Source organism: Manacus candei, unplaced genomic scaffold (genome assembly GCF_025592945.1).
Source record: "Manacus candei isolate 608988 ecotype Guabito, Panama unplaced genomic scaffold, ASM2559294v1 h1tg000014l, whole genome shotgun sequence".
Classification (NCBI taxonomy): Eukaryota; Metazoa; Chordata; class Aves; order Passeriformes; family Pipridae; genus Manacus; species Manacus candei.
Window position 1 is genome coordinate 78,289,899 of NW_026138062.1, and position 16,032 is coordinate 78,305,930.

Below are 16,032 nucleotides of genomic sequence, written 5' to 3' on the forward strand. Positions count from 1 at the left end.
AAGGGGGAGAGAGAGGGAGAGAGAGAGAGAGAAGACGTGAAGGTCTCGGGGCTCTGTAGGGTGGTGCAGAGCTGATCCGAGCAGGTGGCTTCCTGCCACCCGAAACTTCCACGCTGCAAAATCCCATTAAGTGCAGAGTTTAACCAAGTTCTGGATGTCAAAAAGCAGCAGCTTGGTCACCTACCAAACGTGGCTCTCCCATACTCCACCCCAGGGGACATTTCCTGCCCCAACTCACTTCTCCCTGCCCTCCCGTGCTCCTCTCCCCTTGGGAAATGGTCTCACCTGTAAAACAAAAAGCGCCTGCAGGAGGAGGGGGTCTCATGCAGGGGGGTCTGGGGTGACATTAATCAGGGTAGAAGCAGCACTCCTGGAGCCCAGGGATGCTGAACCCTCTGGATGAGCCCTCTCTTAGCCTTTCCCTGGTGTTGCTGCTGAGGGTGCCTGGCACCAGGCTACGGAATATGAGCTCACTGACAAACTGTGCTGCAGGTGGGGAGAAAAGAGCTCAGAGCAGTTACAGGCACCAAGCAAACAGTGTTTGTTTGTTGATCAGGGTGAATTATATTTTTAAAAAAAACACATACATTCAGCAGGAATTATGGCTCATCATCCCATTTCAGAATGAAAATAACGCAAAGGAAACTTTAAGGAATTCAGATCCGCCTGGAAATATCTGGAAAAACTGCCATCCAAGGCAGGCTGGGAGTGTGCTGGGGAGTTTCAGTAGTGCTGTCCACAGATGGGATTTTTTTTTTCTTCTCCTTCTTTATACCTTCCACGTGTCCCCTGTGTGATGAAAAAACAAAAATTCTGGCTCTACACCCATCAAATCCTGGGAAAATCAAGTTCCTTCTCCCTACACTGTACAGATTGTATGTTAACTGTGACTGTGTTGAGGTTGTGAGATAGTTCCAGGGAAAGGGAAAGCCTGGAGCTTGATCTCCGTGGTTTCACCTTGCTTGGAGGCACTCTAGATAAACTCCAGGTGGCTGTCAGCTGGGACGTTATACTGAGCTTTGTGCTCCTCAAAGAGCTTGGACAACTCATTCAGGTATTTCTCGTGGACTCGATCCACTTCTTCCTCAGAGGGTTTCTGCTTCTTCTGCACTGGAATTGGCTTCCCAACTGGAAAAGAAGCACAGGCATTAAAGAGGAGCCAGTGGCAGGCTGTCTAAACACACTTGCAGTTGAGTTGCTTCCACTTTGCTCAGATTAAAGTTTTTATGAATCGTTTGTTTTTTGTTAGGGATCAGTGCCCCCTTATCTTAAGAAGATCACGTTTAATTCAAGGTAAACCTAAATGTTTTTATTCCTAGCACAAGAATAAGTACCTTCCCGTCTCCCAGAGCCAGCAGGAGCAGGACCAGGTGCCTGCACAGGGCAGGGGGGGGTCCGTGAGGCTCCTCTCATGCTCTGGGCTCTCGCTCAGATTGTGTTTGTCAGGTGAGGGAGGGTTTCACCACCGTGTAACACAATCCCTCACCCAGCTAATGGAGAGCCCTGGTGATACCGCCCAGCCCATAAAACCATTGAGAAGATGCAAACAGGTTGTAATGCCATTAGGAGTAATTGCTGGCTGTCAAACTGAATCAGTGGGGTGAGCTCCAGCCTTTCCAAACAGTGGCTCTGGCTGGATTAATTCCCGGTGTTAATTCCCCGGGTTCACGGGCTGCGCCGTGGGCCGGGCGTGGGGTTGTTGAAACCAGGCAAAAGTTCTTCAAAACCAAAGGTCTTCTGAGCCGTGGTCTCCTACGGGCCCGGGGGTGCCAGGGCTGTGGGGAGGGACTCACCCACGGTGCAGATGGGGCGCCGGTAGGGCACGAACCCGAAGCTGTACTGGAAGATGCCTCGCGCGTGGAAGAGGGGCAGGGAGATGCCCATGACCCGCTGGAGCCGGTGCTGGATCCACCTCAGCCAGGAGCCCTTGGGGTTCCACACCTGGTCGAAGAGGTCGTTCTCCCCGAAGGAGAAGGCGGGGACCAGCGGGGTGCTGCGGCAGAGGAACCCGGGTTGGGGCTGTCAGGATCAGCCCAGCCCTCCCCAAGCCCCCCCGTTCCCGTCCCACACCCCCCGTCACCCCGCCCAGAGCCCCCCACCACGTTCCTGCTCACCCGTGCTGGATGGCCAAGCGCACGAAGCCCTTCCTGTTCCTCAGCAGCAGCGTGCAGGACCCCGGCCGGGCATCCAGGGCCTCCTGAGCCCCCCCGACGATGATGGCCAGCAGGTTCCCCCCCCCCGGCCTCTGCAGCACGTGGGAGGCACTCTCCTTGTCAGAGGCCACGAGGCCTGGGGGACACAGAGGGGTGAATGATGAGATCTGTCAAACCCACCCCACTGCTGTGCTCCGGGTGTTTTCCCCCCCACCCCGTTATCCATCTCTGGAGGGGTGCCAGACTCTTCATTTCCAGAGTTTTCCTGCTCTTTGGCCCCCTGAAAGGTGCTGGGTTGGTGCACAGCCCTGCTGGGTGAACACACAATTATCCCTTTGCTGTCTGCCTCAGAAGGGAGTAATGAGGGGAAAAAAAATTGGGAATAAAATAGACTGAGAACTAACTGCGCTTAAGCCCCAGGGAAAATCTGTTTTGGTTTGTTGGCAAGTGAAACCACGTCCAATCCTGAACCGTTCTAAAGTCAGGGAAACATTTGCTTTAGGTCAAAACGTGAATTTCAGTGGATGCTGCTGATTTAAAGTGGAATGTAATGAGGGATTTGGTCCCTTGATGTTGTTTACTTGCAAGAGTCAGAAATCTTTAATTCAGAAATGACAAAGCGACATTGTCTTGATTATCTAAAAAAAAAAAATAAATAAAATCCTTGTTTCAGGGGCTGAAATAATTTGCAAATTAAAACTTCTTTGTGAAACGGACTCAATGGACCTGAAAATGAGCTATGCACCCAACTCCTGCATTACAGGGATTAAACCTTCCCTTGCCTGGGTCACAACTCTCTCCCATCTCACTGTTTTGATTCCTCACCGTCCAGGTAAATACTTTTTCAGCAGCAGGAGCCAGAGTTTCTGTGCAAAACAGGGTGATGGATGCCCTGGGGTCCATCAGGTGGAACTGGATGCCTACGTTTAGTCTGTTGAATTCTGCCCACATTCAGCCATGCCCAAGCCCACTGGTGAGAGATGGAGGCCATCCTGCCAGGCTCTAAACATCTCTCAAAATCCCCTTTACCCTCTCTCAATTTAATTTTTACCTATTCCATTTTCTATTCCCTTTTGCTGCTACTCCTTCCTCCCCCTGCCCCGTCATCCTGCAGCAGCACGAGCTGCTGTTTTCATCCTCTCACCCTGCAAGCAGCAGATACTTCTGCTCACAGTTTGCTCTGCCTTTTGCTGTGGCACAGCCCCTGGCTGGGATGCCCTGAGCTCAGAGACCATCTGTGAAGTGGAACTGCAGAGATAACAACGAGGAGGGCAATTTGTAACTTCAGGGTGTTTTTGGGGTGCCAGCTGCAGCGGCTGCGTCCATGCACGGGGTCCAACCGGCCACAGATGGGGGAAAACAGCCCCTTGGCTTCTTTTCCCCTCTGTCTCCCACCCCCCCAGCCGTGCTCCTCACCTCCACTCATCAGGTAGTCCCTGAGGAAGGGCACCCGGAACCACAGGGAGAGCATCATCAGGTGGGGGGTGATGCCCGGGAAGAGCGTGGAAAAGCCCGAGGCCTCCGTGCAGAAATTGAGGAAGGCTCCAGTTGCCAGGACCCCGTGGGGGTGGAAGCCCAGCAGGTAGTTCTGCCTGGGGTCCAGCTCCGTTGTCTTCACCAGCTGGATACGGGGATGAAGCCAAGAAGGGGCTGTGAGTCGGGGCTGTCACCTCTGGGGGGAGAGTGTTTGCTCTGCAGAGCAGGTGAGGCGTTCCTGGAGGGGCTTCCTTAGCACCCACCATGCCTTCTGTTGGAAAAGGTCCACTGGCCCAACCCCATCCTTTTTCACCCAGTTGTGTTTCATTGCCAGCATTTCCATCTCCCCCCACCCATGGGCCCAAGATGACTTTTCCAAAGGCCCAGTCCCTCGTGCTGCCTTGGGCTGCTCCAGGTACTGTTGGGAGCTGGCTTGGTGTAAAATGTCCTCCAATACAATTCTTAATACGGGAAAAAAAGCTAAAAATCAGTGGAATCACCATCCCTGAAGGTGTTCAAAAACCATGTGGATGTGGCACTTGGGGACGTGGTCCAGTGGTGACCATGGCAGTGCTGGGGGAACGGTCGGACTCGATGGTCTGAGAGGGCTTTTCCAGCCTAAACAATGCTGTGATTCTGTGATCACAGAGCCACCACGAGTTTCCAGGCAGCTCCAAGGTTCTTGTGCTCAAGCAAAACCAAACCCTGTGCATTTTTGGGTGTCACCCCTCCCAGAACCCCTGTCCCCCTCGGGGTGCAGCTGACGGTGTTTGTGCCCTGCTGGAGCAGCCAGAGCTGCAGGTTAATGGTGGGGCTGTATTTCCCTTCCTTCCCTCATGGCTCATTTCCCCCCTGTCCCAAAGCTCTGTTGACTGTTCGCATGAGCCCACTCAGGCGCCTGCTCCTAATGAGGGGGTGGACAAACATGAGTCCCCCCCTGCCCAAGTGCAGACCTGTCCAGCAGGAACAGGGCAGATGGCCCAGTCACTAAGTGCCCGGGGCCCCTGCCACCCTGTGCTCTTTTTTTGAGCAATCTCAGCTTGCATCAATGTTCCCTGCATTCATCTTCAGCTCCCAAACAGCCCTTCATCTCCAGGTGATTTATGAGCAGGGAGGGAAGGCGAAGGCTCTCGGTGTGTTGGAAACTGCAACGTTTGTGGCTCTGTGTTGCCCTGGGGAAAGCAGGTCCCCATTTGGTCACAGTGCCTGCTCACACCTGGATGAGCTGGGCAGAGCTCACAGAGAAACCAGGGAGCCTGGACAGGGCTGAGGAGGAAATCTGCAGCAGAGGAGAGACTCGGGCAAAGTCTCTCACACTGAGGTCAGGCCCCTGGACTCTCACCCTCCCTTCTCCTTCTGGAAATTCTTTAACACAGAAACTCCACCCTCCCTTCCGGATTGTTCCCACTGGCTATTCCCTCCTCCCCTCTCCACCTGCCAGAGGTCAATCTCCATTCCCAAACCGCCAGGGAAGTTAATCCCTGACCCTGCACAGCCCCAGGTGCCTTACAGAGCTGGGTTGGGGTGCCAAGGGGTGGGACTGTCCTCCCTCCTGCCTTGCATGGGTTGTCATTCCCACACCCTCTGGAAGGCGCTTGCTGCTCTGGGCTTTGTGGGTGAGTGGAACATTCCATAATTGTGCAAGGGCTTCAGTGTCCAGCCAGGCCAGTGTCACACGTGTGAGCACCTCACTGAGCCAATGCCCGAGCCCAGGTCAGCCAGGAGCAGTTCCTCATCTCCCAGGTGCCGGGGTGCCCAGTTCCTGTGTCTGGCGTGTGTTCTGAAGGCAGGGAGCTGCAGCAGCTCAGGGCTGTGCCCTCCAAACCCAGCCATGGGGGTTTGACTTCCTCGAGCTGCCCCCTGGCACGGTCAGGGTGCTGCCTGGTGTCCTGGCTGCTGCCAGCAGTGATGATCCCTTCTCAGAGGTGCTGTGAGGCCCTTTGCATCCCAGAAGGGGGGTGATCTTGGCCTTCCTAACAAATCCTAATCATTTAAGTTGGAAAGCCCTCTAAGATCATTGAGTTCAACCGTTCCCCCAGCCCTGCCAAGGCCACCACTAATCCATGTCCCCAAGTGCCACATCCAAAGAGCTGTTTAATTCTTCCAGGGATGGGGACTCCACCCCTGCCCTGGAAAGCCTGTGCCAGGGCTGGACAGCCCTTTCAGTGAAGAACTTGCTGAATTTAAATTTGGGTTTTGAAGGATGAGATCTATTTTGTGCTTCATGGTGGAAAAAAAAACTTGATAGCTACAGTTTTTCAGGGCTTGCAGTGATTGCTCTGAAACAGAAAACTCCCCTTATTCTCTCTGCTCAAATATGAGTCCAAGACATGGGTGAAACCCTGTCCCAGTTCCTCCAGCTCCTGAGTGAGACCTTCTCCATGCATTGCCAGCCGAGCCAGGGAGCTGCACATGCAAACTTCCAGGAGCCCCAAAAAGAGCCCATGTCCTGGTGAGGATCTCAAGCAAATTAATCCAAATCAATTTTAAACTGGATTAGTTAAATGGCATTAACATCCCAAGTAGATGCTCTTAGATGGAATTAAAGTGCCCCTCATTTAGTATTTGTTTTCTTTGGGTTTTAATTCATTTTGGAGGGGAATTAAGCTAATTGGAGTTAGGGCTTCTGAGTGACTTTACCAGCCCAGGAGTTCAGCACTGCTTTACCCAGCCTGATTTAATTCACCCCTTGAGATGTGGTTGAGATTTTCTATGGACTGGACTGTCGTGCCCCAGGCCATGGGCAGGCAGAGAACAGGCAATTCCCTGTGTGAGGCTGGGCACTGATGCTTGAGGAGAGGGTGGCGAGGCCCTGGCACAGGTTGGTCAGAGAAGCTGTGGCTGCCCCTGGATCCCTGGAAGTGTCCAAGGCCAGGCTGGACGGGGCTTGGAGCAACCTGGGATAGTGGGAGGTGTCCCTACCCATGGCAGGGGGTGGGTCTGGGTGAGATCCATGAGGATCCCTTCCAACCCAACCTATCCTCATCAGCTCACAGCAGGCATCACTGATTATCTGTTCAAACCTAGTCTGGCCCAAAGAGATTAATTTTAAACCCTTTGGTATATTTTACATGATATTATAGAGCAGCTGATAGTGCAGTACCTCAGCCAGGTACTGGAATCAGAGAATCACAGAATTATTAGGGTTGCAAAAGTCCTCTGAGACCATCAAGTCCAACCATTCCCCCAGCACTGCCAAGCCCACCACCAACCCATGGCCCCAAGTGCCACATCCACACAAGCTTTTAAACAACTCCAGGCCAATTCCAGGCCTATCAGTTGTATTAAAAAAAAAGGACTAGAGCAGGGTTAAAATGCAGGGAAATGAAGCAGAAGTAACTCTCCTGGGCAATGCATTTGGATTCTCCCTGCTTTCTTCTCATCCACTTTTTAAAAACATCCAAACTCATTCAGGTCCTGCCTGACCCTTTGGCTCCCAAACCACAAACTAAAATACAGCCAGTTCCAAGGGGAGCAAACCCAGCAGCAAAGTGGTTCCTGGGCAATGGCGGGCTGGGCAGAGGGTGCTCCTGGCACACAGCACGGGGGCACAGCTCAGCTCCACACTGCCCACCACCCTGCCCACACAGCAGTGCTCAGCCCCCACAGCAAACACACCCAGGGGTCCCTCCAAGGCACCAATTAAAGCTGCTGCCCAAACCCTGGTGTTCCTGTTTGCTGCTGGGATTGGGGATGATCAGGAGCCACGTTTAATCTTCCCAGGACATCTAATTCTCCAGGGCTGAGCAAACTCCATCCACACACAAACACAGCCCTGGGTGCTGGGGGCCAGCCTGCTCTGTGTCCCTGGATCCCACTTCTTGTGCTCCTGCTCTGGTTGGGGCTTTGGGCAAGTGGGGGCGTTCACCTGGAGAACAGAAGGATCCAGGGAGACCTGAAAGCCCCTTGCAGGGCCTAAAGGGGCTCCAGGAGAGCTGGAGGGGGACTGGGGACAACACAGGGAATGGCTTCCCACTGCCAGAGGGCAGGGTTAGGTGGGATATTGGGAAGGAATTCCTGGCTATGAGGGTGGGAGGCCCTGGCCCAGGTTGCCCAGAGAAGCTGTGGCTGCCCCTGGATCCCTGGAAGAGTCCAAGGCCAGGCTGGACAGGGCTTGGAGCAACCTGGGCTGGTGGAAGGTGTCCCTGCCCACGGCAGAGGGTTACAAACAGATGCTCTCTAAGGCCCCTTCCAACCCAAACCATTTTATGATTCCATGATTCCACGACTGAGAAAATGTTTTTGGGAAATACCATTATGTGGCTGCTTGGTTATAAAGCTCTTTTTATTACATTTTTGTCTTGTTTTCTGCTGTCCCTTTGCGGAACCCCCTCTTGTTTTCTCCCAGACCAGAGGGGGAAAAGGCTCCACCGAGCCCTCCCCTGCAAACTGCAGCCAAACCCAGTCCCGCACTCCCTCTACTGGTCCTGCTGGTCCTCCAGCCAAGGGCTGCGGTGTTCGGGAGAGGCTCTGCCTGTCCTCACAAAGGGACGGGAGAGGGGCCACCGCCGGGCTCAGCCGGCAGCTAAATTTTAGCAGAGAGGTTGGTCCGGCGCTGCAAAAGTGATGGGTTACGGCCACAAATAATTCACGCGATAGGTATTGCGTGTAATCATTGGAGTCGTGTATCTCGTGGAGTCACTGCGTGGTTCGGGTGGGAAGGGACCTGGGAGAGCCCTTCTGCTGCACTGCTCGGGTTTGAGCCGACCTGTGGCGGCTCTGAGGCAGGGCCGGGTGCTGCTCCCTGCATCCAGGGGGGTGCCAGATAAAGGGTAAGGGCAAAGGGCAGCCACGGGCTTGGGAGTAAGTCAGGCAGTGTCACAGAAGTCCTCTCGAAAGAGCAGCAGCTCTGTGAGGCTGCCCAGTGCACGCCCAGCTCCCCCCACCCATCCCCTCCCTCGGCACCAGCCGCTCTTGGATTTTGGTCAAAACTTGGCCCCGTGTCCACAGGGTGAGTGCGGAGCAACCCGAAGGGCAGGAGTGCTGAAATACAGACATGGAAATATTGAAATATAGACGTGGGAATATTGAAACATAGACATGGAAAACGGCTGGAAGGCAGCGAGGTCACACTGGTGCGGAAGAGGCAGGTGGTTGAGGGATGGGGTTGTGAAAATGGTGCTCCACGGTTTTGTCTGGATCTTCCAGTGACCTGGCCCCAGACCCCAAGGACAACGCTGCTCCCCGGGGCGCCGGAGGGCCTCTGGGACGGGCAGGCGGCACTTACCGTGATGGGGAAATAGTCCCTCATGTGCCTCCAGACGGCGCCGTTCCGCAGGAATTGGACGCGCCGCCCGCCCCGGCTGGGCTGGTCCCGGTCCAGGAGCCACCACACGGCGTAGAGGGCACTGAGCAGCCAGAAGCGGGTGAAGAGGAGGGCGATGAAGGCAGCGATGCAGCACGGGGCTGGAAGAGAAGCCAGCGGGGTCAGGGGGGCTTTGGCAGAGGGATGGTTCATTGGGAGAGGCTCTTCTGTCCTGGGATGGAGCCCAAGCCCCCTCTGGGCTTCCTGCTGAGTTATTTGATCAGAGTGAAGGCACCTCTGAGCCAGAGGTGGTTTCTTTTCTGCCTGCCCCAGGAATGTGAAGAGGAACCATGATAACTGCCTTGTTTTATCCCAAAACTCCTGTTAATGCCCCCTGCTGACACCTGACATTTTGCAATGGCAGCAAACAGGGCACTGTGTCCTATCTGATTCCCCATTTTAATTGTGCCCTTGATATAACCCCACATTTAAGATTTTAGTCTTTATTGAGTTTTTTGTTATTGATTTTGGACCCTTTCCCCCACTTCTCAGGTTCTCTCTCAGCTCTAATCTGGCCTCCAGAGGGTTTTCAGTGCTTTCAACTCGGTGCCATCACGAATTCTATAAGAATGCTCTATTTCATTCTCCAAGACATTAATGACTTGGGACTTTCCCAAGTCATTAGAGAATTTTCTGAGCTGCTTCCAGTCAGTGCTCAGCTTTGACCTCTACTTCCCACCCCCCTCATACCCTGGGTTTTGGCACGGAACAAGGGGAGAAAAGTCTATGTGCAAACAGGCATCACTTGGTGCATGAAATCCTGCCCAAGCCCAAGACTGCCTGTCTGCAGAGACTGGGAAGTGGTGATGGCCACCAAGATGCCACCTGCTAAAGCAGATGCCCTAGAATGTGCCTGGGAAGAGCTGTGTCCTCTCCATCTGTCCCTCTGGAAGCCTTGGTGTTGCTTGGGAAGGGGAAGACTGAGCTAAAAACCAAACAAAGCACCCGAGTGGTTTGCCTTCCCCTGCCCGTGGGTCACACCACGTGTTATGTGCTTTGTTCTTTTTCGGGTCCCCATCACAGATCCAGCACCAGGACTGAAGGACCCGAGGATGGAGGTGCCCTACTCAGCTTCAGCTTCAGCTGTGAGATAGATGCATTCACACCCTCATCCTCTGAGACCTGGATTTCCATCTTTGGGAGTCACCTGGCACCTGTTCTCTCCAGCTCATCTCACCCTGTCAGAGGAGAGGAATAGGATGCTCTCATTTAAGACCTCCCTGTACCTGCTGTTTGCTTTTAGTTAAGGATAAATAAGTATATTTAGCTCGTAGTCCTTTTTTTTGGTGATTATTCCCCCAGAGCTTTGTGTGGAAAAGCAGAGGGGCTCCAGCCCTTGGAGCATCTCCTCCATGGCCCCCTCTGGTCCTGCTCCAAGTAGGGTCTGATGAGAGCAGAGCAGAGGGGGAAAATGCCCTCCCTCAGCCTGCTGCTCAGGCTTCTTTTTCAAATGCCACAGACACAGACTTTGCAACCCTGGAGGAGAATGGCACAGAGCACGAACTGCAGCTCCAGGTCCACCTGACAGGTAAACACAACACACAGGCTGCAGTTTCCTGCACCCAGGAGCCGGGTTGTCAGGGCTGCTGCAAAACCCTGCAATGCCTAATTCTCCTTTTATCATGCTGTGCAAAGCTCAAAGTACAGTCTGCAAAATGAAGGAGTTGTTCTGGTCCAAATGCACACACTTATCATCCAAGAGAGGCTTTATCTTGCAATTATATAATTATTAATTTCTCCCTTGATTCATTTGCAATTGGACTTTTTTATTTTCCTTTCCTTTTTTTTTTTTTTTTTTGCTACAGAGCAGAATTTGGCCACAGTGACCTTCACTCAATCTTAAGATCAGGGTTTTTTTGAGTCTTTTGAAAACCTTTTGGTTCTCCCTGGGAAAGGAGCCCACTCCATGTGCCATGGGCAGGTTGTTCCACTAGAGCAGGTTGTTCAGAGCCCCATCCAGCCTGGCCTTGAACACTTCCAAGAGGAATCAGAGACTTGGAATCACCGTGATCGCCCTGACATCGTGTGCCCTTTGAGCCAGGCCTGGTGACTGGGAAGGTTCAAAGGCTGGCTTTGCTGAGCTGGGTCTGCAGCGTGCCCTGCTCTCCTGCCCCTGCACTGGGGTCGTTTGCAGGGGCTCAGCCCTGCACTCCAGGCTCTGCATGGTGAGCCTGGATGGATGTCCATGCCTGGCTGGATGTCTATGCCTGGCTGGATGTGCCTGGCTGGATGTCCATGCCTGGCTGGATGTGCCTGGCTGGATGTCCACGCCCATGGAGAGTGGGCAGGAGGGAGGCAGCAGTGCAGCAGTGCAGCAGGCATGGGCACCACCCCGCTGGTTTCAGTTCCCTGCACACAGCCTGGCTGCTCCACGCTAGGAGGGGGCCCGGGGCAGTGCTGGGGGCCGGGGACGTCCCCAATCCGTGCCCTGCAACCCATCCTTGCCCCGTGCACGCTGCCTCAGCATCTGGCACAAGGGGCACCTTCTACCTCCACGCCCTGGCCGGGAGCATCCTCGGGAAAAGCATCCTCGGGAAAAGCACCCTCGGGAAAAGCGGCAGCGCGGACAATGCCCGCCTGTTGAGAGGGGTGTGGGGCAGCGGGGCCGGGCTGCTGCCGCCTCATCCCGCATCCCGCCGGTAATGAATGAGCCCTCGGCCCGCGCTTGGCTTCTCCAGGGATGTATTTGCACAACCATGGCAACAGCTGCCTGCCAGCAGCGCGCGGGGAGCTCTGGCCAAAGGGCTGCGCCAGCGCCTGGCAGCGCTGGAATGGGAATTTCGGGAGCCCTTCCCTGGCAGTTGCAGCAGGAGCCTGTCCCCGAGACAAAGGAGCTGCCGGCAGCTCAGTCCTGCCCACGAGAGGCCTGAGCTCCGTGCCCGAGGGTTATAACAGCGCCAACAGGGACGTCTGGCAGCTCACGGGGTGAAACGAAGGGTATCCCTTGGCATCGAGCTTCTGCGGTTGTTAAACTGGGAGGTTTTGGGTGGAAAGGTCCAGGCTCGGAGAAACTTTGTGAAATGAACCAAACCGGCTGGAATTGCTTCCTAAGGTTTGGTTATCGCTTTTCCAATGCATTTCTTATCTGTTTTTGGTTTCAGATTTTATCGCAGAGAAACCCCAAAATCAAACCCAAATTGTTCCAGGGAAAGATGATAAACCCTGAAAGGTTAGCCATGGAGGAGTGGGCTTGGGCCTCATCCTCATCCACGGAAAGCAGCATTTCCCTGCAGGAGGTCGAGCCTGTGTTCCAAGAAACTCCACAGTAACCTACAGCCATGGAGGATTCCCTCCTCTTGGCCATGTGCTGTCTTTCTGCTGGCTCCAGAAGTCATTTCCTTCGCTGGAAAATCAAGTGCCAGCTTGTTCCCAACACCAAGGAGAGAAAAACCTCAAGTACGAATTGTTTTACTGGAAAACACTGTTAAAGCTCCATAAGCCCCAGCTGCATCTGTGTTGGGAATGGGGATGTGTTGTTGTATCCCTTGTTAACACTGCGGCCACATCTCTGCTGCATCCCATCCCATCCCATCCCATCCCATCCCATCCCATCCCATCCCATCCCATCCCATCCCATCCCATCCCATCCCGGCACCACGGAGGGAAATGGGGGTGCGGGGACAGAGAGGGAACTGCAGAGCTGGGACTGGCCAACAACTGCTCTCCCACAGTAAAGGAGGAGCTTTACACAGATCTTATCCCAGCTTCCCAGTTGGCATAACAATGGGAAGCTCTGGGATGTCACCTTCCAGCCTGGCTCCCGATGGGCTGTAAATGGCCCCAGACAGTTTGCACTCCCTGATAACCTGCCCCTGATGCTCCCATCTTTATTTCCCTAACAATCGGAAATTCCGGGATGTCATCTTCCAGCTTGGCGCCTGATGGGCCGTAAATGGCCCCCGAGTTTGCCCTCTCTGCTAACTGCCTCTGGCTCTCCCATCTCTTTATTTCCCAGTGCATCCCATCCAAACCTGCCCGCGCGTCGCTTCCATCAGCACCCGATGCCCTCCACACAGCATCGAGTTTGCCCGGGTCTCAGTTTGCTAATGTGTCTCTTCCCTAAACCTGCTTGGGGTATCTTGGAAAAACTTCCTTTGGGGTGTGCAGGGGCGCCTGTATGAAGTGTCTGTTCCCAGGGCTGCAAAGGCGAGTCCCCGGGGCTCTTCCCCTCCTCGAGCACGGGAATGCTACTTCCCACACTTAACGCCGAGCGGGGCAGCACCTCAGACAGGGAAAACACTAAACCTAAAGAGCAGGAGGAGCTGAAAACCCCGCTCAGGTTTGGATGCTCCGTAAGAGCTGTAGATATTCCCATGCACAGGCAGGCAGTCACCCACCCTGGTGCCACCGTGCACTGAGCAGGGGGTGAGAAGAAGCCAAAAACACTGGCACGGGTTGCCCAGAGAAGCTGTGGCTGCTCCATCCCTGGAAGTGTCCAAGGCCAGCCTGGATGGGGCTTGGAGCAAGCTGGGATAGTGGAAGGTGTCCCTGCCCGTGGCCGGGGGTGGGACTGGAGGATCTTTCGTGTCGTTTCCAACCCAAACCACTCTGGGATTCTGCGGAAGGCTCCTCAGAGAAGGAAAGGGAGACGTGTCTTACCCAGCCCCAGGAAGCTGAAGACCCACTGAGCCACGGCTGCCGTCTGGAGCCTCCTCTGCAGCGGCACCGAGCGCGGCGCGAACTCGACCTTCATCTTGGGCTCCGCATTCGCGTCTCGGGAGGAGGAGGAGGAGGAGGAGGAGGAGGAGGAAGCGAGTGGCGAATGCAAAGTGCAAAGTCGCCCGTCAATGTTTGCTCAGTGTTACTGTACAGGGGGTTGTGCAACGTACAGTGGCGCTGGTGGCTGTCCCCAGCACCCTCCGGGGGGAGAGAGGGACGGGCACGGCCGGGAGGTGTCCCCAGCCTGACACCAGAGTGACTCACCGCGCTGTTGGACGGGCACCAGTTCCTGCTTCGGCCACCCAAATGGGAAGCAAACTCCGTTCAGGACCCGGTCCTGCCTTCGCTTTCCCCGTCTCTCTCAAATTTTGCGATATTTGGGTGCTGGCAGAGAGGAGGAGGCACCGGTGCCTTTGAGCCAGGCTTTGCTTTCCCTCTGCCCCTACAAACCACCCTGTGCACCCCGATCCCCCGGCGAGCTTTTGGGTTTCACACAGCAGGACGGACAAGCAGGAGGGACAAGCACGGGCAGGTCACATTTATTTGCAGGTGATGTGATGAGGGTGGGTTTCCATCTCAGCCGAGGAGGTGGGGAGACAACAGAAGGGTTTTCGTTGCTCAGCACAGGGTACACGAGCAACCTCATGCCTCTGTCGGGACACGGATGGATGGATGGATGGATGGATGGATGGATGGATGGATGGGGCAGACAAGTGTCCACGTGCATCTTTGCACGCGTTTATGTGGGTACAGAGAAAGGAAATCCTCCCTCCTTCTGGCATTTCCACCCCCAAGCAGGTGCACAGTCTGAGCCTCAGCCTCAGTGCCAAGAGCTGCAATTTTTACTGCATGGGAAAAACAACAACAACAACAACAACAAAGAAAAAAAAGCAAAACACACAGAAATTTGGGAGGAAAAAAAAATCCTCAGGGAGCTGACAAGCCACTCAGGTAAAACAAAGAAATCATCTTGAGAGGCCTGGCTGTAACCAGGATACAGGATAATACCGGGAACAGGCTGCGCTGAACAATGAGCCGATGAACTGCAAAGCACCGGCCGAGTACAAAAGGCGTCACTCGCTTGTCTAAGGGGCATTTCAAATCCTCAGGGTCGCCGCGGCCAAGAATTACAGAACTAAACCGAAAACAACCTTTGGCAGAAGCAAATCAGGGATGTTGACCGAAAAACAATCCCTCCCCTTTGTCAGGCCCTAGGAAGACGTCGGGGGTACGAGGGATTTACATCTGTTAAACTCCATTTTCCCCAATCGCCAGAACAACAGGGCTCTGGTGAAATCCCAAGGGATCTTTTCCTAAAGACACCGGTTGCTTTAATTGAGCTGGAACTGGTTTAGATTTCGCTCGAATCTCTCCCCATCCTTTGTGTTCTGCTGCTAATGTCAGGACCCTGCCTGCTTCGAGAAAGCAAAGGAGGTTTTTAACTCTTTCAGCGCTGTTGCCTGGAGACGGGATGTTTCCTGGTGAGAAACCATCAGTGATTTCCAAAATGCTCTGCAGAGACCTGCGGGTCCGGGGCTCCCGGTCTTCCTGGGCTGGGCAACCCCTTCACCGTCAGGGAGGGGGTGGTGGGAGGGGTTAGAGCGGATCTTGTGGGGAATTCCTTCCCCCAAAGGGCTGTCCAGCCCTGGCACAGCTGCCCAGGGCAGTTGTGGTGCCCCTATCCCCAGAGAGATTTAACAGCCCTGTGGATGTGGAACTTGGGGACAGAGGTCAGTGGTGGCCTTGGCAGTGCTGGGGAAGGGTTGGACTCCGTGATCTTAGGGGGCTTTTCCAACCTAAACAATTCTACGACTCTGAAAAGCCCTGGCAGGGACATCTCTGGTTCAGTGATGTGTGTGTTTCAAAGTGTTTTCCATCCAGTCTTGTCCTTGTTGGAACCCAGCCATGCCAAGGAGCTCTTTTGGTTTTTGCTGGTGAAAGGGGTCACACACCTGTGCCTTGGGGACACCCAGACATGTGGGAAGCATTTTCTGCTTCCAGAAAATGTCAGGCTAAGCCCCAGAGCAGTTGTGTTGCTTGTTCCCAGAGCAGTTGTACTGCAGAGAGTCACAGCTCTTTGTCTGTGGTTTATTATGACAAGCACAGCCCCATGCTCCGGATTTATTATTAACAAGTCGGCTCTTTGGAAGGGCTGACCAAGGAGTGAAGCAAGGCTCAGCTGGGTAATAAATATTCATGAGCTGCTCTGCTGTGGTTATGTCATTTGCTTTTTGTCTTTCTACTTTCCTAAATTAGGAGAGAAAAATACCTACTAATGGAGGGCTTTGAGATCCCCTGCCTAAATTAGGGGGGAATCACAGAACTCCAGACAGACAGGAGGAGCTGGGAGAGATACATCTCGTTGCTGAGTGCAGATAAAATTGAACCTGTGACTTAGAATCACAGAATCATTTGGGTTGGGAAAACCCTCTAAGGTCA

General features: G+C 54.1%; 1 protein-coding gene across 2 annotated transcripts; it reads right to left on the reverse strand.

The window, feature by feature from the left end:
- Window positions 1-315: 315 nt before the first annotated feature.
- Window positions 316-13,771, reverse strand: MOGAT2 (monoacylglycerol O-acyltransferase 2). Of its 2 annotated transcripts, XM_051779443.1 has the most exons (7): window positions 13,534-13,771; window positions 8,857-9,035; window positions 3,570-3,774; window positions 2,115-2,289; window positions 1,794-1,993; window positions 958-1,128; window positions 317-789 (listed from the first exon to the last, which is right to left on the reverse strand). In XM_051779443.1, exons 1-6 carry the CDS (start codon window positions 13,625-13,627, stop codon window positions 974-976), a joined length of 1,008 nt encoding a protein of 335 aa, XP_051635403.1. In that variant the 5' UTR covers window positions 13,628-13,771; the 3' UTR covers window positions 317-789; window positions 958-973. The 2 variants fall into 2 exon arrangements, with proteins under 2 accessions (XP_051635402.1, XP_051635403.1); XM_051779442.1 differs by having other exon boundaries at window positions 316-1,128; window positions 13,534-13,769.
- Between the last annotated feature and the right edge of the window lie 2,261 nt (window positions 13,772-16,032).